Below are 27,927 nucleotides of genomic sequence, written 5' to 3'. Positions count from 1 at the left end.
ATATAGAGGTCATATAGAGGTCACACAGAGGTCATATAGAGTCATATAGAGGTCACACAGACAGCCACTGTGGAGAGGCCACCCACCACGCCGGCAGTCAATTGTGTACCTGACAGAGGTCACAGAGATGACATATAGAGGTCACAGAGATGACATATAGAGGTCACAGAGATGACATAGAGGTCACATACAGGTCATACAGAGGTCACGTCGAGCTAACCTCCTCATTGAGCCCATAAATTGGGGATTTCTGAGTAATTATTATAAGTGATAGGTAATGTGGGGGTTATTGGGATCACAAAACGATAAATGCGTTGTAAAAATGTATATGTTCAGCTGCAAAAATCTGTATATGAAGCCAGTGCCAAAAGAGATTGATTAAATCATGGTTTCCACAGCTATTCAAAACATCATAACGGCCATATTTGGGCAAGAAAATGATTCAACGTTACTTTACCTATCTATCACTTTGGATAATCACCGCTAGCACTCAGTTTCCCGCTCACTCACCAGGCAGCCCTCATTAGCAGCGGGCCGCCGAGCATGGCCAGCGGCGCCACCACTGCGCCAATCACGCCGCAGTGCAGCAGCCAGGCCATCTGCTTGGTGCCGAAACCCTCCTGGTACGGGATGGAGCGGACCAGCATTCCCGAGCCGATCATAGCAGCGAACGAGGCGCCGATGGCCTGTGAAAAACCGAGACGGGTGACTTTTTTGATGCTGCGAGTGTTGGACGAAACGATAAGTTGGATGACGCGAGCATTAGTCAAGGTGAATGCTGGACGTTATAAATATTGGACGCTGAGAAATTCAGACAACACGGGTATGTCGAAAGGCAAGGGGATTCACAGAGTATGACAACATAACTGATGATTAGCGCAAAAAGGTACGCTTCAGTCACACGTAGTCCTCGCACGACGCAGCAGCCCAGTCAAATGTCCATGATATTGACTCACCAGCCAGCTATTCTTGGTGACCAGTCTCATCATGGCCGGCGACCGGAAGATGGCCACAGCCGAGGCCGCCGTGACGCCCACACTGGCGCCGAAGTACATGTAGGTGGCCTTGACACGATCACGGACGTACTGCGGCCACAGGCTGCAAGGGAACGGGAGGTTAGGTGAAATAGGGGTCACAGACTCACATGGGTGGAGAGAGGATATACTGAGCACAAAGGCTGTAAGGGAATGGAAGGTAAGCTGACTGGGGATTATGCGACACTGGGTGGTGAAACTAGGCAGTCAGATCAAATCCACTAATTTTCATAGATAAATGTATGGCTAAATGCATGAATGGGTGGATGATAGCGTGAATGGAGCAATGACTTGCAGTACATAAATGAACGACTGACTTACACTTACGACGGAGGAATGGATGCGCAATAACATATGAATGAATGTATTCACGAAGTACGAGTAGGTAATGATAATGAAAAAGGAAAGAAATGATGATTGGCTACGAATGAATGAATGAATGAATGAATGAACGAATGAATGAATGAATGACGATGAGTGGCGGTGACAAATGAATTCAAGACGACGAAAAAATGAATGGGTTAATGAATGAATGAGCAAATGGCAATGAAGTACGAGTGAACCAAATCCATGCGATGCACCATCGACATTACGTATGCACACTTCAAAATAAGGGTGCACCCTATAAACATGCAGTACAACGTCACAGTCACTCACACGGCCTGGTCGATGGCGCCCATCTCGCTGGAGAGGCCGGCCCCGTAATAGCAGAGAGCTCCGATACCGACCACCGAGGCGCCGGCCACCAGGCCCCGGCCGGCAGTGAATGCTGCCGGAGAGAAGAGGGATGGTTACTGGGGGGGTCACGAGAGTGGGGCGGACATCGGGGTTGGAGACAGACTGATAATGAGGGAGCATGAGGCTATAGGGTCAGCGCGGCGCGGGTTCTGGGTTCTGAGTCGCAAACGATAAGGGGAGGAAAGTCGAAAGTCTAAACCGTCAGGACAGCAGCGGAAAGGGTAACACAATATCAAAAAGTACAAAACAGCTTCTTTGGTATCATTGAGATACTTCTAAGGTTTAACAAGTTCCTAATGCACTCTTTGCAGTCATCCCAAACTGATTAAGGCAATCATATTACGTTTCAATTTTAAAAGAAATCCCGGCCATCGTCGGCCAGCAATAACAAATCATCCAAAGACAAATAGCGAACTACTGATTATTTTGTGGGTTTTAAAGGAAATAGTTCACTTTCACGAAATTATATTTTTTGCAATGGATTTATGATTTTTTATGTTCAAAATGATCAGCAAAGAAAATAAAACCTTTTTATAACAAAATATTATTTTCTATATTTTTGATATAGGAAGAACTTTTCAGTTTCTGTAAGGCACACGCGATCCAGTATGAAAAGAGCATGGGTCCCGAAAATTCTTCAGAAGCTAGAGAAATTATCGCGGCCACCGGCATTTGGGCGATCTGCTCATGCTTTTGTTACTGGAGCGCCTCTGAAGAATTTTCTGAATAATTTTCTTTTGTTACTGGAGCGTTTCTGAAGAATTTTCGGGACCCATGCTCGTTTCATACTGGATGCAAATATATGCAAGGCACACAACCTCAACGCAAGGCACCTTTTTCGGGACGAGAAATAGAATATCTTTGCCTAGGGTGATCGTTGGGCTGTAAAAGCTCCTGATTTATGCTCGTCTCAGCCTAAGCTACGAAACTGCTATTCCAGTTAAAAACCCATGTTAAAATGTGAAATATTTCCTTTAAGTAAACACCAACAATAACTGTCCTTGAGCGGGAATCGAACCCACCTCCCTCTCCGGCCGGCGCCATGACGCGCTGTCCGAGCGTGGCACGACGCGCGGCCCGCCGCGTCTCGGCGGTTCGCGCCTGATTAGAGAGCAGCCGGCGCGCCGGCGCGCCCACCTGCAGCCGAGCGGCAGAGCGCGCCAGACTGGATGGCGCCACCAGCATCGTGACTCGCGACAGCAGCATGGTCGATGTGTTCTGGAAGGTCAGAAAGATTAGTTATTTTCTTGATGGAAGTGGATTTTGGATTACCTGACTCAGCAATTCAGAGGAGCTCTGAAACAGATTTGCAGAGTCAGGTTTTTGGAAGAAAGAGTTGGAGTCAGATTCACCAAAATCACATTGACTCTGCAGACTTACCAGGGCTGCAGAGTCAGTCACTGAGTCATCAACAGTTCTGCCTTCAGTCAGAGTCAGTGTCTAGTTTACTGTTTAGGAGGCTGGAATCAAGTTGGAATCACCAAAAATCCATCATAAAACAATGTTGAGATCTTAATTTGAGTTGCTTCAGCTGCTGCTTGGTCAGTGGCAGTAGCTGCAGTACAGACCAGTACCCAGTTGAAGTCATGTGAGCAGGGTCTACAGAGGGCTCATGAACTGTTCAGAGTTCAGACATCATTTTTGTTTTATTGGGTTAGGCTTTTGGGGGTAAAAGTATACATTGAGTCCGAGTGACTGTTTAAAGATAAAGTTTTCATATTCTTTCATTATTTGACATCCTGAATCCAAAAATGATACTTATATGTCCTGGATATAAAAGAAAAACATAATCAAACCTGACCTAACCTTACCTATTTACCTACCAACCTATAACCTACAAACCTACAACCTAACCTAACCTAACCTACAAACCTAAAACCTACAAACCTACAACCTAACCTAACCTAAAACCTAAATTTTTTGCTGTTACATATTTGTATCAACAGCGTCACAATTGTCCACTCGGACCTAATATATACTAATACCCTTTTGGGACTAACCAGATCCAAACACATAGCCAGGATGATAGGAGCTAGGGGAAACATTGCGGCTGCTGGGGTCAAGCCTATTTCTCTGTACTGGCTGCTCAGCTCGGGTCACAGCTACCCCACCAGCCACATGGCCAGCTCCAGCGAGGACCCTGGCATGCCAGAGTTGGAGTCGCCTTGATCTGGCGTCCAAATCAAAGCAACTTTCCACCGTCCTATCCCAGACTGGTAAAAACATGTTATGCTGAATATATCTGGGCTCTGGGGTAGTGGCTGGTTGTGGCAAAAATGTCAGCACATCCAGCGCAACTTCACGTGCCCCAATTCGAGGGACGACGGTGAAAACAGGGCTCCTGGGGCGATTTGATCAAGGTTCGTGAAATTTACACGTGATGTTTGGCATATAGAAGGCCCATTGAGCGGGAGAAGTTCCAAATGTCACGTGACTAATATGCCCTCCGGCGCCCTGTTTTCACCGGCGTCCAATTTGAGAGCATGCCGCATGGTGGCCGCTGATATCGAGGAACAGGAATATGAGGCACATAAGCACAGAGGATAAAGATTAGGATATTTTCATGATACAGCTGATAGGATGGTGTGTACACAGACATGCTAATTACCCAATTTTGTACCTATCCTTCACTGTACCCGCAGAACTCAGAGGGAGGCAGCATTCAACACATAGGGTTTGTTCCCGTCGCTCCTCTAACCTCCTCCAAGCTCCTCTAACCTCCTCTCGTTTCAAAAAATCGTTCCCGTCGCTCCTCCAAGCTCCTCCAAGCTCACTTGATTTCATCTTGATTTTAAAAAGGGACTGAAAGCCGCACTGGGCAGTAGATTGTACGAACACACAGGATAAGTGAAGGCAAACGATCCACATCTCATCCTTCATCCCCCCCCCAGGTAAGCGCCCCACCCTTCCCAAGTTGGGGCGGGGTTATACGCGCCTGGGCTACCTATCATATTCCGCCCTTACCCCCTAGGTAGCTGCTGCCCGCCCTTCTCGAGCTGGACCGGGTGGACTAACCTAGGTTACCTATCCTGACCTTTCCTTCCGAGAACGTATCACATTTCGGTACCCTCTTTTCTCATTTACATAATTGATCATCTTGTCTAGGATTCTGGCACTTAAAACACGCACCAGTTTTCTTTTTTCAGTGTTTTACCAAATGCAGACGCACCATTCCAATTCCTTGCCTGAGGCCCAGCCATCTGCCCACCCAAGGAATTGGCGCGTCTCTGCACGCAATAGGTTTCCACTCCTTCCTTTACGAGCCGAGGTTGTGGAAACCTAACAGGTGAGTTTAACAGGTGAGTTCACATCTCACCACCACTATTTGCCTCCTCCCTCATCCCAAACGAAAGTTGGTTTTTTGGAGGAGGCTCTTGCGTAGACATATTTGGCGCACGTAATACAAATGTGAATTGTTTATAAATGAGATTTGAGGGAAGTAGAAATGATTTTAGTGATTGATGACGATTGGATATCTTTAAATAGTAATGTTTGATATTAATCTAAGGTTATTTTATTAGAAAGCGATTATTATCTCTTGATTTATGTTTGCGCGCCATAAATCGCCGACCGTTACAGCCCGCAAACAGCTGATTTCCTCGCGAAAATGTTCCCGTGGCTCCTCTGAAACGGCTCTCCTCCAAGCTCATCCAACCTCATCCGAGATTTTTTGGGAGGAGCGACGGGAACAGACCCATAGTGTACGGGTGAACTGTACATTAATGCCAACACAATTAAAAAACCAGTAGCGGCCGAACACATCCAATTAGGGGGGGGGGACACTGCCGACTTTTGGTCCCATTCTTTCCATGCAACGCCCACAGGGCTTATGTTAAAATGCCAAAATCAAATGCAAAGGGGGGCACGGTGCCCCGGCGCCCTCCCCGTTCCGCCGCCTTGGCCTATGCTCTGAACACTTATTACTTAAATCTCATGACATTTGACGTAACTTACCAGGATACAGACCTTAGAAAAGCTAATTAATTAGATCAAGATCCTTCCAAAATCCCTGCGCACAACGCACAACTCCCAAAAAAGATCACGTCACGAGAAAATGACTGCGCACTTTCGACCGCAGCCGCGTCTATTTTGTATCGAGCTGTCTATTGCATAATGGTTCTGGTAAATTCTTAGAAAATAATCAAAGTGAATTGGCTCACAAATAAAATGTGCCAGCAGAATTTGATTGGTTAATAATTTTAATGAATATTCAAGATTACATTTCTTTTCATTTTGCAAAATTATGAACTTTTCTTCTAAAAGCTGACGTGTCTTCGATTTTACTTCTTGATAAAAAATGTTCTGACGCTCTTGCGACACTCAGTTTGTTTACGTTTTTCCGTGGTTTTTCCCCGCTCGGCTGCACTCGGTGTCGGTATTCGTCGTCGCCGTCGGCTTGGATTCCGGTTGCTTACTGCTCTTCGTGCATTTTTCTCAAATATTTATGCATTTGATATTATTACAATTGATAAAAACAGCAGCATAAATGAGTAGCTACTTTCTTTACTGAATGTTGCAATAGCCAATACAGTGTGCGTACTTTCTGTGTTTGCCTTGCCACTGATTTTTCACCATTTCTGTTTCCAGATTGGCGGCATTTCATACCAATGGAGCTATTCAAGAGTGGCCTGAAGACGGTCCTGGGCCACTCGGAGCCCAGCCCTGAACTGTCTGGTGCTGAGACGGTATGTACTAAGTACCTACCTTTGTGTTCGTAAAAACTTGAATCACAAGTGATAATGACAAATTGAAATAAGGGTTTTAATGTTGTAATTAGTGTCACACCTTATGGTGGTGTGATTAAGATTAGAAATTCCATTCAGGGCCTGCTTTCGCTGCTAAACATCATAGTAAATGTGCAATGCGCCGTGCACCAGTGGCTGCTGCCCACACCAACGAGATCTTGACCCCTGACCACACCAACGAGATCTTGACCGGTGACCACACCAACGTGTTGCTGTCTGGCCAGACATCAACCATCGGATTGAGAAAGCCTAAGCTGTTGCTAGAAGCATTTAAAAGCTGAGTTCAGTTTGTCTGCAGAACCACACATAGTCTGACCCACTGGATGACTGTAGGTTATATGGTCCCATTGCTGTTTGCTAGTACCAACATCCCTGTCCCCAGTGATCCCCAGTGAAGTAATAAATTGCCATCGTGCGACACCCCTGTGACACCAGTCATTGCTGTGGTGTTGGAGTCAGTGGCGGTTGGAGCTTAGAAGCCAGAGTTGGAGTCAGTCTGAGTCACTGAAACTTCATTGATTGCGCAAACCTTCCAGGGCTGCGACAGAAGCACTGCTACTACACTGAAACTTTCCGCCCCCGACAGCATGGGAGAGCCCAACCTGATTGTATGAAATGGGACCAGGAATTCTCTCACCCCGTCCAGCCCAAGGCCATATAGTCCAGCCGGCCGCCCGGTGGCTCTGATAGCGTACGGTGCGATAAGGCGTTTCCGCCTGCGCGCGACGCTAAATTCTTGCCCTTATTGACACCGGCCGGTCGTCGGGCGTAACACGGTCCACTTCAAGCCGTTTGGGGAGCCCCTAGCAGTTATTATTTTTCGTTAAAAAGGACATCGTTAAACTCAGAAAAGAATGCCTCACCACCTGAACCATTAGTCCGCATACTTTTCCGAAATCCGTTTTTAACAACTCTCTTGCGGAGTGGGTCGGAGTCGATAGTTCTGTCTAGATTTCGAGTTGGAGCGCGAGTAAATTTGTGGATGCTGGAGTCGGAGTCGTAGGTCGGAGTCAGAGTCACGGAAAATCCATTGACTCCGCAGCCCTGACATCAGTGACAAGTTGCTGTCAAGTATTTTAGTGGTGCCCCCCCCCCTCCTTGTGACATTATTGACGCCCGGTCCCCGAAGACATAAGTAGTGTATTGCCGCCCCCGTGACGTCACTGACGCATTCTCTGCACCGTCCAGGTGGAGCGTCTGGTGGAGCGATTACGATCGTCCACCCTGCTGGAGGACAGGCGCGATGCGTGCCGCGGACTCAAGGCCATGTCGAAGAAGTTTAGGGTGGAGGTCGGCGCCCAGGCCATGAACGATCTGGTGGAGGTGAGAAGAGGCGAAACCGGAGAAAGTTTGGAGTCAGTCACTGCCCTTGAAACAATGGTCGTTGGCGAAATGTTTGTTATGTTTAAACGGCAAAAATGAAATTGGTATTGTTGTTTGGTTATGCGTCAAATGTTGCGAACCTTATAGTTTTGTAAATTATGTTGGTTACTGCACTAATTTGTAATGTCTAGTATGACGTATGATAAAATGATTTAACCCTCGCCCGCACATGGGGGGGGGTGGTTGCCACCCCCCCCAGGCAGTCTTTCTGCTCTGCACTCAACATTTTTAGAGCTAGAAGGCTGATTTTTCGTATAGCTGCTCGTCTATCCTTTCTTGATGTCCACTGAAAATTTCAAGTTTCTGTGATTTTTGGTTTCGGAGATATGACCTTGTTTTTCAGGTCATGTCATGACCCAAATGGCCAATTCTCAACATCATGCGTTTGCCATGGGCCTTGTGAGCTTTTGACACCCTGATTTCGGCCTTTTTTGCCAGTCTTACCTCCCACCTATCATGGAACATGTTGTTCGACGATGTACAGGGGTCAAGGTCAGGGTCAAGGTCAACCTAGGTCATCTAAGATAATTGCGTTTTAGGCAAGCTGAATTTACTTTTTGTGAAGTTTTTTGACTGCATTTTTGGTAAAAGCTTCTCAGATCATGATTTCATGTGACATGGACCCAAAAACAATCGGTGCACACATCAGTATACACACAGACACACACAGACATACAAACACATATAATTGACCTTGACCTAACTTGACCTGAAATGACCTCAGCAGCAAAATTCTGGTCGGATAGTGTGACAAAGAGGTTCTAGCTGGCTTGGCACCAGAAAACAGCATCGTCATCGGTATTTGATAAGCAGCGCACTTGATATCCAACGGTGACCCAAAACAACAACATTTTTTAGTTTGACCTGACCTGGAAGGTCAATGACTGACCTGAGAAGGTAAAACTGGGTATCATTGGATTCGTCTCTTCCCAAAGAATCTTTTTGGTCTTTACTGCTAAGCTCTATCTCCAACAGGAACGAAATGGCGCGGGGGGGGTGGCAACCACCCCCCCCATGTGCGTTCTAGGATGGGAAAATGGCATGTGCGGGCGAGGGTTAATGAGCACTTACTAGCGTGATCCATAATACTGGTGCCGAAACCCGGGAGCGACATTAGGGACCACGCTCTCCAGGCTCCAACAACCGATTCCCGGGTTTCGGCACGGCACCAATATTAGGGGCCAGACAGAAGGATCTGATAATGTCTATACTGCTCCCATTTACGTCGTCCACTCCAGAAGTTTTGAGACTGCCCTCGTAAAAGCCCTATTAACAGTGCTAGATTTTTGTCGCTTTCATATGTCCTTACCACAGTTGTCGTAAACGTACTTGCATAATTTTGTTTTTGTACGTTGCAAGAGACGGCTAGGGCATCACCCTGAACACGGCAAGTCGCAAGCAGCTTGTCACAGCGGCTAGTGCACAGCATGGTCAGGCTGTTAATGTGAGGACAACTTTGAGGGTCGCTAGGCAATACAATTTTGTGATTAGCTTGATAAAATACCCCAGAAACATTTAAAATTGACTCTTCAGTGACTTGGGACGAAAACTGGATGTATTTTTACCGATCCAGACACCAAGAGAGAAATTGTTCAATGGAAGCACACTGACTCCCCCAGACCCAAGAAAACCAGGCAGAGCAGGTCCACTGTGAAGCTCATAATAATCCTGTATTTTGACAAAAAGGCATTATATTCATTAGCTGGGTCCCGTGCACGGCCAGATGATTAACAAGGAATGTTTCATGAAAGTTCTAGGGGAGTTGAGAAAGGGAATTCGCCGCAAGAGATCCGAACTCTTCAAATTTGGCCAGGGGCACCTGCACCAGGTCAACGCACCCACCCACAAGTCCATCAAGGTGACGAGCTAACTAACACAGATGGGCATCAAAACTGTCCCTCATCCTCCCCACAGTCCAGATCTGGCCATCTGTGGCTTCTGGATGTTCCCTAGCCTGAGCGAGAAGTTCAGGGGACGCCGCTTGGAGGATGTGGAGGAGATGGATGAGGCTGTGACAGAGGCCCTGGACACCTTCACTTCACACGTAGTTGCTTTCTTTGCCCAGCTGCTTTATGTACACAACAATACGATAACCTCTCTGACCTTCTCCCCTAGGTTCTGGTGAACGACAGCAGCGACATTGAGATCGCCAGCTACGCTCTGGACGCCCTGTGTAATATCACATGTCGCGAACCGTTCGACGAAGAAGAAGGTTCGTGGAAGATTTATATGTTTCTTGATGTTTGTCGATGTAATAGTCTGTCCGGCAAGATGTCAGCCTGTAGGTTGTTGACTGTGGGCTGTGTATTCGGTCAGTCCGTCTGTCACTTATTCTGTTAGTTATTAATTCAGTTGGTCTGCTAGTCAGCCTGTCATTCAGTTAGTCAGTCCGTCAATACATTCAACATCTTACCATCACTATAGCTATCATAGACTACTGGATTGAATGATGTTTAGTGGTATATGCCACCATCTGTACATTATAATCAACACTAGTTGAATCGTGATCACCATGATCAATGCTCATTATCACATCGTCATCATAATTACCACATTCTCTCCCTGACAGATATCGCCCACCCCGAGATCGGCGATCAATTCACGGAGATCTTCATCAAATCTCCGGAGAACGTCAACCTGGCCGTCAGTATGCTGGCAGAGTACGACTTCAAGATCCGCTTCCCATCGGTGAAGCTGATTACTAACCTGCTCACCAACAGGTAGGAGGGAATGAATAGGGTGGGGAAATGATAATGATCTGCCGGAATAGGTATGTGAGCGTATGAGTCATGAGGACAGATAAAATTCGAAGAGTCGTGGTATGGTATTGTGGTTCGTTTCCGATAATCTCACGTGGGGCTGTTTCGGTCCGAACGGTTATCGATTGATTTGACGATGTCGGTGCGATACTTTATGATGTCGACCTTCTTCCGAAGTCCAGTGAAAAAATTGTTTGACGGCATTATAAGCACCAGCAACCATTCGCTATTGAATCAAACGTGGAATCGAATCCATTGCTCCGTTACCGAGGAAAGGCAGACTGTGGTTTGCCAGTCTCGCGGTCGTGGGCGTGGGTGTGGTTACGCCATAACCTCAAGGTCAATATCGTATTGCGATTACTGGTTACCCTTCAACCTTAGTCTAGATAGCTAAACGGGAGCGTAAGGTGAAAGGCTGGGCGTGACCTTGTTCCCGCTAAGATCGCTGATTTCACCAACCTTCATCGCGTTGTACCGAGAGTTCACATCTCCTTTGAAAACTGCTGAGTAGGCTATCCCGATCTCTGCTCTTGCTAAACAAATAGTATCGTTGTTATGCAATCAACTGATTCGCGAGGATGCTAACATAAGCGTCACAAGTCGTTGATTATGGATTTGAGGATAAACTGGCATAGTACGTCGGACATAGTGGCTACTGGCTATAGTTTTCTGGTTTTCTGGTATAACGCGGCAAAGGCCACTGAATGCTTATCAATTGTGTTTCGTGCTACCAACGTCCAACCATGAACTAGCTAATGAATAATTAGGTCATACTACGGACGTGATGATATTGTGAGCCGTGACCTATGTTCCGTGAACCATGCTTTGTATCATCACTTACCACGTTATCGAAATGCTCCCGGTCCTGACGCTGACGTCTTTTCCCCGTCATGTTCAGGCCGCGCGAACTGCAGGACCTGATCCTGGTGGCACCTATGGCAGTCTCAAAGATGATGGACTTGCTTAACGACCCCAGGGAGGTCATCAGGAATGATGTGAGTTTGTGAGATTGTGAGACTTATGTGAGAGCTCGTGAGTTGGAGACATGTGAAGCTAGAAGTTTGTTAGTTTGTCAAAGTTCGTGTGTTCGTGATAGAAATGAAGTGTTGCTTGGAATTGTCAGAACCATTAGTTTGTAAAAAAAAAACATTGTTACATCCACTTTATGTTCAAAACTAAACCACAAATGTCGTTGTTCTTCAACTTCATTGGAAAGATACTCGTATTTTCTCTAACAACTGCCGAACGTTACTTTGAAAACTGATTACTGTGATAATTTGGGAAGTGCTCACTGCTCACACATTTTCTCCCCTCCTCAGGCTCTGATCATGCTCACTCAGCTCACAAAGGGTAACGCCAACATCCAGAAGATCGTCGCGTTCGAGGGCGCCTTCGACCGTCTCTACGACGTCATCGTAGACGAAGGAACCGCCGAGGGTGGCATCGTCGTCGAAGACTGCCTCCTCCTGATGCTAAACCTGTTGAAGAACAACGCCTCCAACCAGAGCTTCTTCAGGGAGGGCAGCTACATCCAGAAGCTGACTCCCTTCTTCAGACTTGCCTCTGAGGAGCCTGAAGTAGGCTGGTCGGCGCAAAAAGTCAGCAACGTGCACTATATGCTACAGGTGGTGCGGACGCTGGTGTCTCCCAGTAACCCAAAACAAGACACATCAGCAGCTCAGAGAGTAATGCATGCCTGTGGCCTGCTCACTCTACTGTGTGAGGTCCTGATGGCTAGTGGGGTACCGGCCGATATTCTCACGGAGACCATCAATGCAGTCTCGGAGGTGATTCGGGGATCGGATGTGAACCAGCAGTTCTTTGCGCAGGTCATGGCGCCGTCAGAACCCCCACGGTGAGTTTGGGGGAGGGGGAGGGCCTGGAGGGATTGAGCTGCTAGATGCGGGTATGGACTTGTGTTGCAGGTGGGAGATTTTGGGATGTAAACAAAAACTAGAGAACTGGTTTTGTGCATCAATGGAGCGAAGGGTGGAAAGAGTAAGAGTGTCATGCAGAATGGAAGGGTCAGTTTATGTAAAATTGTTAGCTTTGAGGGTTTTTTTTTTAGAATAGGTTGAGTATCATATATTACATATGACGTGACATTTTTTTTTACAACCCCCGACCCCCGGGCATCTCTACCACTCAGACATGTATTTCATAAAGCGTCCCGTCGTGTGCCGATGCCGAATATGATACGACCCCATATGTATCACGTGACATCCCCCACATGCTATTTTATGAGCGTCCCATCGTGTACGGAATATAATGCAACCCCATATCACGTGATATAACCCCCCCCCCCATCTCTTCCCCCAGTCCGGCGATCGTGGTCCTACTGATGTCGATGGTTAACGAGAAGCAGCCGTTCGTTCTTCGGTGTGCTGTGCTCTACTGCTTCCAGTGCTACCTGTTTAAGAACCACCACGGCCAGTCGGCTGTGGTACAGACCCTGCTACCCAGTCAGACCGTAGAAGGTTGGTACTTGGTAGAATTATAGTAGGATGTTGGTAGAATGTCGATAGAATCATCACAGGCAGTCTGCGGTGGTTCAGACTCTGCTGCCCAGTCAGACAGTTGAAGGTTGGTAGAATGTCGGTAGAACCACCACGGACAGTCAGCAGTCGTACAGACGCTGCTTCCCAGTCAGACAGTGGAAGGTTGGTAGAATTATAGTAGGATGTTGGTAGAACCACGGCCAGTTGGCAGTGGTACAGAGCTACTACCCAGTCAGACCGTAGAAGGTTGGTAGAATTACAGTAAGAGGTTGGTATAATTGCTAGAAAGAGGATGGTTATCTGTAGCCAGGCACGTGCGTTGAACAGCAAAAAAGATTTATTAGAAGACATTTTGCGATTGTAGCCAAGCGATATAACGTCTCGTCATTTTGTAATCAATTCAAAAATTATTTTAAAATGATTACGGAGCGAGCGAAGCGAGCGGAGTCTTTCCTTAGATTAACGGAAATTTCTGAGTATGAGCGGCCGGCCGGCCGGCCGGCCGTGGGGACGCTCTTCAAAAGCTAATATCTTAGGAACGGGACATCCGATTGACAAGCGGTCTTCTTTACTGAATGTCACTTGGACGTAAAAGTTCTGTGGTGTGATGGCCACCATGCGTTCTTGCCAACCACCGCACGTGGCGCGTGGTAAAGTTGGACATTTTTTTAAGAACCCCCAAAATTGCAACCTCAATAACGGCACAACGGTTGGGCCGATTGAATTGAAACTCGGTACACAGTTAGGTCTCCATCAGATAATTCATCTGCATGTGTTAAGGTTGGGGTGCTGCTGCACGTGCGCACGTGCAGGGGTCGTTTCCAGATCTCGAGAACGGCTGGACCGATGGCGCTCAAATTTGGTACACGGTTAGGGACCAGTTAGTAGGGTGCCGTGCACAAGTCAGTTGGGACCCATTTTGCACGTGCGCACGTGCAGGGTGCCGCTTCCAGATCTCGAGAACGGCTGGGCCGATTGTGCTCAAATTTGGCACATCGCTAGAGACCGGTTAGTAGGGTGCCGTGCACAAGTCAGTTGGAGGTACCCCCTCGAAATTTCGCACGTGCAAGGCCCACCCTCTCGCTCGCTCCGTTAGTCGCCCCATAAGGCGTTATACTGGTAGGTATTGATAATCGATAAAAAGTAATGTAGAATCGCAGGATGATCTCCCGGGTTCCCTCTAACCCTTGCTCTAACCCTCCCCGCGCTCTCTGGATCTGGCAGCCTCTGGCATCACGGCGGGTCAGCTGCTGTGCGGCGGTCTGTTCTCCTCCGATCCTCTCTCCAACTGGTTCTCTGCGGTCGCTCTCTCCCACGCGCTGGTGGGCAACTCGGAGCAGCGCGCGCAGCTGCTCAGGGTCCAGCTGGCGACCAGTGTGGGCAACCCGCCCGTCAGCCTGCTTCAGCAGAGCGTCACTATCCTACAACAGGTCGGTGGCTTGGGGGGAGGGAATGTTGTCAGAGATCGCCGGAGATGGTACAGTTTACTGCAGAATGATGTTCCACTCCTCAGAAACTATCAGTTGACTTGAACGGTAAGTTGTACCGTTTGTCATACAATTAAGTTTGTCTATGTCACGGATTGACACCGTCCCGGCCTGGCCAGGCGGGTCGCCGATGGGAGCACAAAAATGTTTTATGCTTATTTTTGTTTGTGTTTTATGTGAATTGTGTTAATAAAATGTATGGAAAAAAAGTTTGTCTATGGTGAGCGTTGGGTCACAGCATTTCACTGTGTCACTCGACCTCCCGTGTGCAGATGCGGCACAGCCTACCTTTCCGGTTAACTGACTGCCGGTGAAAAGTGGAACATCATTCTGTAATCGACTGACGTGAGCGGTGCAACCGCTCCTGTATTTAGATTGCTTTAACGTCCTCAATGTACCTATTCAACGTATTTACATTGCTTGCAACGTCTTGTCATTCTTTTATGTCATTCATACCGTTCTGTTAACATGGAATTATTCAAGATACATGAACAATGAAGATAGGACAGATGGGTATTACAAACGGATTACCATGATGAACCCATTGTAAGATTTGTTATTCAGATTTTCTTGCTGGTATATTCCCGGTTATTTTCATCGTACAGAGCGATCTAAAGGGTCACTCTAGATAGCCGAGGACGGTTCTTTGGAATGGCTCAGGTGCGGGTTTAATGGAAACTGCCATGAGCTTATTATAGGCGGTGATTGATTGAATTTATTATGCTTGCTAATAACTTCTTAGATTTTGTATTAAGAATATTTTGTGTGCTAAGAAAACGTCCATGTTAAGTACGAGATGAATAACAACCATTTCTTTCACCCCTTTATTCAGCTAAAAACGCGTATCTCTGCTGAATACCAATGCTTCAGTCTATCATCCCCTCACACCCACGTGCGTTTCATCACAGACGAGTCGTCTTCAGACACGTATCGGCCTTCTGATGCTCCTGGGGACCTGGCTGGCTCACTGCCCAGCAGCGGTCACTCAACTGCTACGAATACCCAGCGCGGTGCCCTACCTCATGTCACAGGTCAGTTGAGAAACAGTCTCGGTCGGATTTGGACCATTGGGTCAGATTTTGACGATTCGGTCAGGTCTGGCTCAGACATCGCCCATCGGTGTGGGTCATATTGGGGCTTATTTGTTCATTTCACAATATCCCCAACAGGCAGTGCCCTTGAAAGGCGAAATCAAAATGAAGTCAAAGCGAAGTTCTCTCTTCTCTGGTTTGGGTTGCGTGAGACTATGCGATTGGTGCCTTCTCTACATAAGCACAATGTCGAGTCTTGAGCCTGGTTTCGATGAAAGCATGATCGGTTCGGGATTTTGTCGGGATTTGATAGTGGATCTTAATAAGGCTCTAGACTTGTCTGGATCGGGATTTCGGGTCAAGTTTTACATATCGGATATTAGGCATAATATTTGCGACGTAATGTGGTGTTCTCTTGCAAATAATGACGCCCTATCACGTATGGTGACCTCTCGTTAGTCGTTACCTCTTGTATAGTGACCTCTTGTGACCTCGTGACATAGTGTGACACCCCGTTACGCATTGTGACGCCCGTCACGGCCGTGTTACAGCTGAACAGTAACGAGAGTGACGATCTGGAGCAGCTGTGTCAGGGTGTGTGCGCCTTCATCATGGGTCTGTGTGCCATCGGCACCGACAACTCCGTCACTAACTACACAAAGGTTAGTGTCAGTAAATACGCAAGGGGTGGAGACTTCCACTGGCGTCCAACTGGCGTCTAACTGAGCAGACGTCCAAGTTGGCGTCTAACTTTACTGTTGGACGGAGTTAGCGTCTAAAGTTAGCTGTCGCCAGATAGACGCAGCCGCCGTCCAGCTAGACGCGTCTAAGACTACGACGAGTCCAGCTAGACGCGAAATAGAAGTCTCCACCCATTATGTCAGTGTCACTAGAATCAACAAGTTTAATTTGAGTAAATGTGCCAAAGCCATTCATGTCCCCAACTGCATCAATATAATTTATTTTAGTCGGGCAAAGTGCGTTAAACCAAAACATGGACAGTATTTCGTCTGTGAAGATGTCATGATGCATCCTGAAGCGTTTCCATTTTTGCATGCATGAGTTCCATGGCATACCTGACTACCTCTCCTTCGTCTTATCCTCAAGAATGAGCTAATTTAAGAGCGTTAGCTTCACCCCTTCTTCCTCTCCTCAAGAACTAGTTTTTTTAGAGCCACAATGACACACCCGCTCCCCTTTAACCCTATTCCTGGCGGGCTCCGCCGGGACAAGAAACTGGCGGGGGGGGGGGGGCCGATTCGGCCCCCCCTGAGATCTCGAGAACGAAGCAAGATAGCGACAAGCGGTAAACGGCATCGGATACGCACGGCCAAGATCTACAATTTTTACAAAGGTCATTTTCAGGTCAGGTCAAAGATGACGTCACAGGGGTCGAAAAAGTCAAAATGGCGCACTAGATATGGAGAGTTTTTCTCGAATAACTTTCGAATTAGTCAAGATAGGAACAAACTAAGGGCATCATCGTGATCCTCTCGTCAATCCGCATCGAATGATATATATGTTGACCTCGAAAGGTCAAGGTCAAAGGTTGACCTCAGGTCACGTGACCTCGAGGTCATCATGTATATCATTCGATGCGTCTTGACGAGCTGAACACAATGAGACCATCCACGCGTCTGTATCTTGTTCCTGTACGGAGTTATTGGCCAAAAACCTTTGGTGACCTTTGATGACGTCACATGACCTCACAGCTGCCCAACAGCAAAACAGACCTCAAGGTAGTGAAGGTTGATCGTATATGAAGTCATGTATGGTATATGGGGCCATTCCGACCCGTTTTAGTGGTAAAAACAGGGAGTTGATTTTTCCCCCATTGACTTATAATGGGGAGGTCGCGAAATTGACCTGACCTTAGGTCACCGATATCAAAATTCCGAGATATACAAATTGCACATACTGGTACCCTAACTAAACCCTGAAGAGAAGAAATTGATCGGTCAAAAACTCTAGCTCTGGCGTGATTGCAAACTTTTCTGAGGTAGCGTCACCAAACCGCCTCTGGTGACCTGACCTGAGGTCAGATCAACTCAAAATTTTCAGACATGTTGCGTAGAAGCCTTTTAGGAAAAGTCAGAAAATTTGAGCTTCCTAGCTCAACGCGTTTGGGAGATATAACCAAAAAACCTCAGGGGGGCTCCTGAGGCCCCCCCCCCCCCCGCCAGGAATAGGGTTAAGACGAGCAGCTAGCCCTAAGGCCCCCAGAGTGACCACTCCCATCTCTTCCCTCAGGATGATCTTGTCATGCTGATCGAGCGTCGTGTGGGCGTGGAAACTTTCCTCAACAAACTCGGCCTGGTAATGAAACACGAGTTCTATAGTCGCAGCCTCAAACACCCGCAGCTCAGCGCCCGAGAGCCGAGACAGCTCGTCTTCGAGCACGAGTTCTGCAAACTGTTCAAAAACCTCGAAGGTAGGATGTAGTGAATAAGTCGGTGGGTGAAAGGGAAGTTTGCATTTTTGCTTGTGTAGGAATCTTGGTGCTATTGCCTAGACTGTAATGATTATGGTTTTGTTGATTTTGATAATTAGTTGTGAGGCTCAACCTGTGACTCAATCGGCTATGTGAGTCGCAAGGTCATGCTCAGTGACATTGCTTTTATGTGTAGAAAACACCAAAAATTCCAAACACTGAGCACGTATGATGTCCATTAATGACTCTACAAAGCGTGTGACTGAGTTTATGAGTTCTATTTTAGGGAGTGTGATCAAGGTGGTAACTCTGGATGATGACGAGGGCGACACTCAGTCTCCGTCACCGGAGACGGAGAACGACTCCGAGATGGTGCAGCGGTACAAACAGCTCATCAGGACTCAGGTGAGTGGAACAAACAGCGGAGAAAACATACTCAACTACTGTTGGGCAGTGATCACTTCCTGGCAGGGGAGGGAGGATCTGGATCTCTCCAATGCGATCATCCTCTGAGGTGAGTACCAGGTCGAGTATATTCCCAGAGCTAGGAAATGTTGGGTCATGAATCCACTGGTGAAGGCCTAGCGCATTAAATGATCAAGGAAAGACCTTTCCAGGGGAGGGTATGCTCTGAGGGATCTATTTGACTGCCAGTCCAGGGCTGGGAGGTTAAAGTCTCCAAGGACAATCACTTCCTTTCCTTCACAAAGGGAATACATATGCTGGAGAAGGGTTGAGTCGCTGTCGGGAGTGTTAGATGGGGGTCGGTACACCAGGACGACATGCACATTCTGGCTGGAAAGGCGAAAAGTCAGCAGGTTGGGCAAGGGCGACTCCACCATGTCAACTTTTAGGCTTATCGTGGATATAGGCGCACACTCCATGTTTATAAACACTGCCTGTGACATCACTTCGGAATTCGGTACAAGTTAAAGTGAGGGATAGCAATAAAATAATTTTTAATGTGATCTAGGAGATGGGATTCTGTAATGCACACAATCTGTAGTTCAGATGAAACAATGAGATCATGGAGGAAGCGTACTTTGCTAGGATTTAATCTTCGGGCATTGGCTTGGATAAATCTCATGACATGAGTATATGGCAGGGAGGAAGGGTGGGTTAGTTTCCCGTGGTGGCACCTGATGCGGTCGCACCAGTAACGCCTGTGCCCTGGTGATCAGCCGTCACAGACCCGGGAGCAGTGCCTGTGTCTGGCTGGGTTGGGCGGACAGTGGCCGTGGACGGTGGGGTGGGATGCCCCTGAGGTAGAGTAGGAGCAGCTTCGGAGGCTGCAGGATTCTGCACCCTTTTAGCCTGTCTTTTCTCAAAATTAGCTTTTCGCTACAGACAACCTGACCAGGACTCAGGTGTGGTAACAAACAGCTCTTCAAACAGTTAATGCTCGAAGCGCTGCAAACATTTTCTTACGGCCCAGGTGAGTAGGGTGGTCAGAATTCGTTGTACCATGGCTATTAATTTGACTGGGCATCGTTTTCAGGATGTTTGTGACAGCATTTAGGGGATCAGTCTCCATTAGAACGTGTAGCTTATGTGAAAACTAATTTCGCTAGCATTAAAGATCGCTCTCTCTCTCCCCAGGATGAGGAGCTGGCACGGCTCCGCTCCTCTCTCTCCGTACTGGAGGCGCAGTCGGAGGCGCGTGCTCTGCAAATCGACGAACTGACCTCGTCCGTGGAGCAGCTGAAGGATCAGAACACACTTCTGCGCGCCCAGATCAGTACAGGTGAAGTGTGTGTGTGTGTGGGGGGGGGGGGAGGCGGGAAGGGGAAGGTAGGGCGGGTTAGGACCGTTGAGGGGTGGGCTGGGATAAGTTAGAAGACGGAATGACGTAGATAAGGCAGACGTAGACGTGGATAACGTAGATTGGATGTAGATGGGGCTTGTATGGGGTGTCGTAAGCCAATCTTAACGGGAGATTGGAGAATGGGAGAGATAGATCAGGGGCGCTTTTGGAAGACGGGTATGTGAAAGCAGTCAGCCAGGAAAGACGCTCGTTGTAGGTGTGAGACATGTTTTTAAATTGTTCGCTTTTATCATTGATTAGGATAGCAATAAATCAAGGCTGAAACCTCACCTCTTTCGTCACAACCGTTCCCTTTTTGTTTTACATCATTGCGTTTATTGTCACTCATTTTTCGGTTCGTCGCTTTTTCCGGTAACCGGACAAAAGATCGTAAAGCAGAAGATCGTATGGCAGAAGATCGTAGGCAGTTGATCGTATGCAAAATATCGTAATGGATAAAGATCGTACGACATAATGCTCGTATGGACAAAAGATCGTATTCGCTAAAGATCGTCAAGGAAATTGATCGTATGCCAAAAAGTCGTAATGGATAAAGATCGTACGACATAATGATCATATGGACAAAAGATCGTATTCGCTAAAGATCGTCAAAGAAAATGATCGTATGCTAAAAAGTCTTAATGGATAAAGATCGTACGACATAATGCTCGTATGGACAAAAGATCGTATTCGCTAAAGATCGTCAAGGAAAATGATCGTACGCCAAATGATCGTATGAGATAAAGATCGTACAGTCAAAATATGGTATTCACATGGTGCAGCCCAACTCCAGCACATACAAAGCTTATCAATTTCTGTGTTCGCGTAGTAAGTGGCCGTCGTAAGCTCGACCATACATTGATGTTATTTTAGAGCTTAGATGGCTCAATGACACCTAAAAGCAACGCGTTGTATATGTGCCGAATAAATGAATGTATGTGCTGCCGTTTTCATGTACCTATTTGAAGTGAATACAACTAAACCCATGTTCCCCCCCCCCCCCCCCACCGCCTGGAAGGTTAAAATGTTGCTTAAGCGGCTGAAGTAAACGGCGTTAAAAATACTTTTTCCTTCGCACTGTTACATTTTCATATTGAATCGTCATCGCTTTACGAGTCATCAACAGATGTTTATCGCGTTATCACTATCGAAGTCGCAATTCTCCTAGTTATAGGATCCTAGTGTCAATCCAATCCTAGTTATAGGAGTCATTGTTATCGAAGGCCGGTTAAAGGGACTGTCCCACCTTTGCATTAGTTCTGAGTTGAGATAGCCAAGTTGGCGGCCAGGTTCAGAAACCACTATATATCCTGGTCGCAATATCCTCAGTTTCGTGGTGTTAAAGGAATTCGTTCCCTTCATTTGAAAAGTGGGCCTTAGCTAAGGCCCTATCTCTTAACTATTAACGGCCATTTGATGACGTCATCAGCCGTTTCACGCGTTCGACCTGTTTTACGAATAAGTTGAATTCGGCGTATATTTATAAATATATTATGTTAGTAAGTAAATATTAGTTAGTAAATATATTTGCTGCAAAATTTCCCCCCCACATTGACATGAAGTAAATCCTTCATTACGTCACAGATCCGATCCAAATGACGTCACGAAGAAATATAAAAGTCGCAATATCTCAAAAAGTCTACGATGAAAACGCGTAAAAACTTGCAGAATTCATCACAATATCCTGAGTAACATTTCCGAATCCTAAACGGGACTTTTTTGAAGGTGGGATAGTCCCTTTAAAGATGTCAATTGTCCATCATTGGTTCGAAATCGCCCCATTAATTACCGAGTTACTGAAATGGGAACAAATTTGGCACCTCTTCTTTTTGTATTTTGCACGTGCATTGGGGGTCACTCACATAGATCAAGGGTATCCGACCTTTGGTAGAAGGGATGCAGCTAACCTATAAAAAATACCGCAAGGCAATCGCTCAAGCCGCTGCTGAGATATGGGCCTCTCAAAATCATTACTTTTGCAAAACTGCTTGAACACCCTTGACTTCTCACGTGGCACGTGCCACGACGGCCACTGAGATGTATCAAAAGTAGTCAATTACGGGGAAGAAGGGATGGGGCTACCCAGCAAAAAAGACCGCAGGCCAATCGGTCCAGCGGTTGCTGAGATATAAGCCTCTCAAAAGCGTTACAGGCCGGGCCGGGCCGGGCCGGGCCGGGCCGCTCATACTGAGATTTTCCCGTTATATTCAAAAAAAGACTTCGCTTCGCTCGCTGCGCCGCGCTCGCTCGCTCGTAACAACACTATTCTATACGATTATTTACTTTACGAACGTAACGTTACGATCTTTTGTCGAACGATCTTTTACAACATAGATCTTTATCTTACGATCATTTTCCTACGATCTTTTTTGTACGATCCATTGCTTTACGATCTTTTGCTTATGATCCTTGGTCGTACGATCTTTTGCGACATACGATATTTATCTTACGATCATTTTCCTACGATCTTTTTCATACGATCAATTGCTTTACGATCTTTTGCTTACGATCTTTTTGTCGTACGATCTTTTACAACATACGATCTTTATCTTACGATCATTTTCGTACGATCTTTTGCATACGATCAATTGCTTTACGATCTTTTGCTTACGATCTTTTTACCGTACGATCTTTTACAACATACGATCTTCATCTTACGATCATTTTCGTACGATCTTTTTCCATACGATCTTTTGTCTTACGATCTTTTGTCACGTAATCCTTTTTCCAGACCCCGACCGGCCAGCGCCAGTGATCGACACTACAGCTTCCCCGTCCGGACAGAAGATGTCAGCACTGTCTGAGGAGCACAGCCAACAGATGGCAGCACTGAGCGCCGACTGGGAGCGTCGCTGCGAGGAACTCTCGGCTGAGAATGTGCGACTCCAACAGCTGATGGAGACACAACACCAGGAGTGGCAGCAGTACTTTGTGCAGCAGCAGGAGCAGCAACAGCAGCAGGTGGGGATTGCCGCAGCCCTGAATGGAAGCATTGCATGCTGGGTCCAGTGGCGGTCGCAGGGGGGGGCCATCAGGGCCATGGCCCCCCCCAAAGGCAAATCAGGGGGGGCCATCATATCATTTGGCCCCCCCCAAACAACCGATGGGCCCCCATGGCCGTAAGGGGCCCTGGCCCGTATTCGATTGTCACGAGGCTCGAGAAACCCACGCCAGCCATTAACAGCTGACCTCTGAGGGCCCTTCAGTGGCGGTCAAGCGTCCACATTGACCGCTGAGGACCCACATTGACCTCTGAGGGCCCTCCACTTGCCTTTGAGGGCCCCTAAACCGGCCTCAGGGGCCCAACCGGCCTCTGGTGGTCTCATTTCTGTCTCTCGAGGCCCAAGACTAACCTTTAAGTGTCTCTGAGGGCCCCGCACTGGATTCTGAAGACCCGATGTCGGCCTCTGAGAGCCCGCATCGGCCTCTGGGGCCCATCTTGGCCGTTGAGGGCCCTCCGCTGGTCTCTGGGGTCCAACGCCGGCCCATGCCGGCCTTTTAGGGCCCCACACTGACCTCTAAGGGCCCCATGCTGGTCTGTAAGTACCCACATTAGCCTCTAAGGGCCCCCCCCGCACTGGATTCTGAAGACCCAATGCCGGCCGGTCAGGGCCCGCATCGGCGTCTGAGGGCCCATCTTGGCCTTTGAGGGCCCTCCGCTGGCCTCTGGGGTCCAACGCCGGCCCATACCGGTCTTTTAGGGCCCCACATTGACCTGAGGGCCCCATGCTGGCCTGTAAGGACACACATTAGCCTCTATGGGCCCCCCACTGGATTCTGAAGACCCGATGCCGGCCTCTAAGGGTTCGCATCGGACTCTGAGGGCCCATCTTGGCCTTTGAGGGCCCTCTGCTGGCCTCTGGGGTCCAACGCCGGCCAATGCCAGTCTTTTAGGGTCCCATTCTGACCTTTGAGGGCCCCATGCTGGCCTGTAAAGGCCCACATTAGCCTCTGAGGGCCCCCCGCACTGGAATCTGAAGACCCGATGCCGGCCTCTAAGGGTCAGCATCGGCTTCTGAGGGCCCATATTGGCCTTTGAGGGCCTTCTGTTGGCCTCTGGAGTCCAACGCCGGCCCATGCCGATCTTTTAGGGCCCCACACTGACTTCTGAGGGCCCGTACTGTCCTGTAAGGACCCACCTTAGCCTCTGAGGGCCCCGCACGAGCTTCTGAAGACCTGATGCCGGCCCCTAAGGGCCCGCATCGGCCTCTGAGGGCCCATCTTGGCCTCTACTGGCCTCTGGGGTCCAACGCCGGCCCATGTCGGTCTTTTATGGCCCACGCTAACCTCTGAGGGCTCCATGCTGGCCTGTAAAGACCCACATTAGATTAGCCTCTGAGTGCCCAATTCGGTCTCTGATGGTCTCAAACTGCCCTTTGGAGGCCCTGTACTGGTCTCTGAGGGCCCTAAACTGGCCCCTAAGAGCCCAAACCAGCCTCTAAAGGTCCCACACCGGCCTCTGATGGTCCCATTTCTGTCTCTGGGACCCAAACTGACCCTTATGTGCATCTGAGGGCCCCGTACTGGCTTCTGAAGGATTGATGCCGGTTTCTGAGGACCCGTAACGGTCTTTAAGTGCCTCATACCGACACCTGAGGCCCCACACTAGCCTCTGAGGGGGCCCAAAACTGGCCTATGAGGTCTCTACACCGGCCACTGATGGCCCTATTATGTTCTCTGGGGGCTCAAGCCTTACCTTTGGACGTCACGCACTTGCCTCTGAAGGCCCACATCAGCCTCTGGGGCCCTACCTGGGGCCTTTGAGGCCCTTCGCTGACCCTTGGATCCAACGCCGGCCTCTGGGGGTCTGACACCGTACTATAAGGGCCCCATTGCAGCCTCTAGGCGATAGGTATCGCTGAAGCGCAATCGATGGGCCGATAAGTGTAGGAACCATGGGTGCAGTGGGCGCAGTTGCACCAACAATAATTCTGCATAGGGTGCAGACAATGTATTCTGCATCCACAATAATCTGGAACAAACCCCCTTTTCTCAGCAACACTACTTTCCATGCAGCACGACAAATTTAGGATATTTTGCCCACTATCCATCTTTCGAAGCATTTGCTACTGTAAGCTTTGAGACTCCTGACGGGGATGGTCTGCGGTTGGTGGGAGCAGCCGCAGCCAGTTGAAGTCAGTTGAGTGGGGCAGGCCGTGTCCGGCTTTGAAGGGCACGTTAAACTTTGGCATCTAAATTCTCCCGATACCCGGAATTGCGCGATCGGACGGTAGGGGTCGGGGTCTACGCAACAAGCTCTGCTTAGCGTGGGCTCCGGCTCTGTCAATCCGTCCATTCAAACATTCGAGCTAAATTTATAAAAAAAATAAAAAAAAAGTAATGGTCTTCAAAACTTACATTTGTGCTCAAGTACCTAAAAAACAAAAATGAAACGGAACACGTGTGATTGAACAGTGAACAGATACCGATGACCCACTGTCAAAAGTTTTAGCACGATGATCTCAGAAAATGGCAAAGTTAGCCGTCTTTACTTTTGCGGTAGTCCATTCACATTTGCGTGAGTTATTGGCATTATCAATGCTTTAAAATGCACTTATCGGTACCTTTTCGACATGGAACATCCTCAAAGCTCGCAACGAGCCTCCGCTCGAGTGCCGCTCCCTACCCCCCCCCCCCCCGCTTCACCGGCCATGGCCTGGATTTCTGCACCCGTGCACTACGCCCGTGGGCCCCTTTAAGTTAGCACTGGGCCCCCCGGGTCAGCGCAGGGGCCCCTTTGCCAAGTTGGCCCCCCCCCCAAACTCTAAGTCTGCGACCGCCCCTGGCTGGGTCTGGGTGCGAGGTTTGCTCATTGTTACGGAGCTTTCCTCTGGACAGGCTGACGAAGTTTTCGCTGCGTGTGGTGGTCCGCCCTGCTAACACGTTTCGTTCTTTGCACGCGTCCCACTATAAACTTATGTGTGTTATAGCACTTACTTTATTACCTGTTTGAAGATTGACGTTTTGCCATTCGTGTTTGGTCGGACCGTTTGTAAAGTAACCGCTTGTCACTCACTAGTGTTCTGTTGGAAGTTGAAATAATCGAGAACGTTCCACTTCCGTTTTCCCTCTCTGACATTCCAATTATCTGTTCTCTACCGACCAGGCTGCACCAGACTCATCCGACTCCACCGAGGTCAACGCCCTGAGGCACCAGGTCACCGACCTCCAACAGCAGTTGGCTACCCTGCGGCTCTCCGGCGGGGTCAACGGCCTGGCCGAGGTCACTCCCACCAGTGGTTCTCAAACCTCCATCGACTCCACACAGCTCTCAGAGGCCATCAAGCGCGCGGCAGAGGCCGAGTTGGAAGCCTCTACGCTTCGACAGCGAGTCAGCGAACTGGAAGCTCAGCTGTCCACCGCTCCTAGCGCCGCCGAGCTTTCACAGCTACGCCAGAGAGTTGCTGAGTTTGAGACCTCCTCAGCGCCCTCTATCTTCCCCGCTTCGACCGCGTCTGTGACAACCCAGGCCACATCTGAGGTGGCGCCAGCGGCGGCGGCGACTTCAGAAGCCTCCGAGGAGCTGCGGAAGCTCCATGATAAGCTGTCAGCTCAGGAGAAGGAGCTGCGGGAGCTGAGGGGAGCTGGGGAGGAGCTGGAGGAGCTGAGGAGGGAGCAGGAGGATCTGCTGGTGCTGCTGACAGACCAGGAGGCGCGGCAGGAGGAGTACAAGAAGAAACTCCGGCAGCTGGGAGTGGAGGTGAGTTGAACTCCGGCTAACTATTGGAAGATGTTTAATAAGAAATATGGATTATGGACAACCGGGTTAGTTAAACTACGGACACTTGGGGGGGGGGGGGAATTGCGGACACTGGTCGAGGGGGGGGGGGGGTGAAAACTATACGGACACTGGCTGGGGGAAGGGAGGGGAGGGGTGATCGTTGGAGGCTGGGGACAAACACTCACTTTCCGTTTTTCCTCTCAACAGGTTGAAGACGATGACGACTGAAGAAAATCATGCTCCCGACCTTCTGAGAACGACAGAAGCAGTGCAATGGCGTACACAGGGTCGGGCGTGGCGCGCCGAGTGTACTCTGCACCGGTAAGGGCCGTGGTGCACCGAGTGTACCAGCGTAGTTGACGCACCTTGCCGCCTATGAAACCCATGGTTATTGGTGAATTTTTGTTGTCAAGTCGTCTTTGATAAACAGTGGAACATTATAACACGAAGCGATAAAAACAGGCTTGTCGTGTCAGATATCAAAGCGATGACGTATTTCTTCAGATTGGGCGAGCTAGCTAGGCAAGAGCTAGCGAGCGTAAATATCTGCTTAAATGAGGAGAGAACGGATATATGGTGTCGGTTGTGAATTGTGATCGGTGCGTGTGATGTGATGTTTTTTCACATTCCCAATGTAGTTAACTGTCCAAGTGGCGAGTTCCAATGGTAATTGGGTGAGCGAGGCTATTAAATATGACTATTCTGAAGGCCTGCGACTATCGGTGATAAGACAGTTTATCATACAAATGATGAAAGTGATCGGTGCGTATTTGTGTCTTACCAGGGGCCAAAATACAGTATTTTGCCATGGTGGTACTGAAACAGGTCTGTTTGGTAAATAGATCTTCAATTATTCTCTCGATTCTCTCGTATTGGGTTTCCCACACTAGTGCTACCGATTTTCCTTTTTTGCACAGCAAAAAGAAGCACTACGTATCGAGGTTTTTCATCAGCGCGTGCTTATTCGAAAAGGCACCATATGACGCATAGCTCTTGACAAGCTGCTATTGAGGGCAAGTAGCACGGTAGCATATTTATTGAAATAAGGCTGAATATGTGAGGAATGATATGGTTGGGACTTGTGAGGGGCAAAGGCAAGCCTTTTGTGAGGCTCGCGACGCCGGTTATGATTCCGTATTGGAGGGGGTGTGAGTCCTGATTCCCGATGAGTGTTAGATAATGCTGTTTTGTGATGGATTGGTGTAAACTTATGCTACCAAAGCTGCCTGCTGTAAAAGGTTCGCCGCCCTGTATTTTGACCACGTGGGGTTGTAACAAATACATTGAAATGGTTCA

General features: G+C 48.4%; 2 protein-coding genes across 7 annotated transcripts in view; one reads left to right on the top strand and one right to left on the bottom strand.

Annotated features, from left to right (window-relative positions):
* Positions 1-5,875, bottom strand: part of LOC122369216 (growth hormone-inducible transmembrane protein-like) — a 7,889-nt gene extending 2,014 nt beyond the window's left edge. Inside the window, exons 1-5 of one of the 5 annotated variants that reach the window (XM_043343774.1) lie at positions 5,727-5,875; positions 2,795-2,990; positions 1,692-1,803; positions 957-1,098; positions 511-686 (exon numbers count right to left, since the gene is read on the bottom strand). In XM_043343774.1, coding sequence (XP_043199709.1) covers positions 511-686; positions 957-1,098; positions 1,692-1,803; positions 2,795-2,978 — 614 coding nt within the window. In that variant the 5' untranslated portion in view covers positions 2,979-2,990; positions 5,727-5,875. Of the gene's footprint in view, positions 1-510; positions 687-956; positions 1,099-1,691; positions 1,804-2,115; positions 2,165-2,794; positions 2,991-5,088; positions 5,109-5,696 lie in introns of those variants that run through there. The other 4 variants (XM_043343776.1, XM_043343777.1, XM_043343778.1 and 1 more) reach the window with 4 other exon arrangements.
* On the top strand, positions 4,327-27,927 carry LOC122369215 (general vesicular transport factor p115-like). 2 transcript variants are annotated; one of them, XM_043343773.1, is made up of 17 exons: positions 4,327-4,355; positions 6,360-6,457; positions 7,706-7,840; positions 10,016-10,112; positions 10,470-10,620; positions 11,558-11,654; positions 11,979-12,514; positions 12,979-13,136; positions 14,382-14,587; positions 15,553-15,675; positions 16,227-16,337; positions 17,926-18,106; positions 18,393-18,511; positions 19,706-19,850; positions 22,642-22,871; positions 26,017-26,610; positions 26,839-27,927. In XM_043343773.1, the coding sequence occupies exons 2-17, from the start codon at positions 6,380-6,382 to the stop codon at positions 26,857-26,859; spliced, it is 2,982 nt and encodes a 993-aa protein (XP_043199708.1). In that variant the 5' UTR covers positions 4,327-4,355; positions 6,360-6,379; the 3' UTR covers positions 26,860-27,927. The 2 variants fall into 2 exon arrangements, with proteins under 2 accessions (XP_043199708.1, XP_043199707.1); XM_043343772.1 differs by lacking the exon at positions 4,327-4,355 and adding an exon at positions 6,141-6,178.

Source organism: Amphibalanus amphitrite, unplaced genomic scaffold, assembly GCF_019059575.1.
Source record: "Amphibalanus amphitrite isolate SeventyFive unplaced genomic scaffold, NRLGWU_Aamphi_draft 001016F_arrow, whole genome shotgun sequence".
Classification (NCBI taxonomy): domain Eukaryota; kingdom Metazoa; phylum Arthropoda; class Thecostraca; order Balanomorpha; family Balanidae; genus Amphibalanus; species Amphibalanus amphitrite.
The sequence above is the reverse complement of the archived record's forward strand: the minus strand, read 5'-3'. Positions and strand labels throughout refer to the sequence as shown.

Bases quoted from the DNA above. Each gene is read 5' to 3' on its own strand.
- LOC122369215 (XM_043343773.1), top strand. From the start codon at position 6,380: ATGGAGCTATTCAAGAGTGGCCTGAAGACGGTCCTGGGCCACTCGGAG. The intron at 22,872-26,016 runs GTGGGGATTGCC...TCTACCGACCAG, and splicing joins AGGAGCAGCAACAGCAGCAG to GCTGCACCAGACTCATCCGA. The intron at 26,611-26,838 runs GTGAGTTGAACT...TCCTCTCAACAG, and splicing joins TCCGGCAGCTGGGAGTGGAG to GTTGAAGACGATGACGACTG.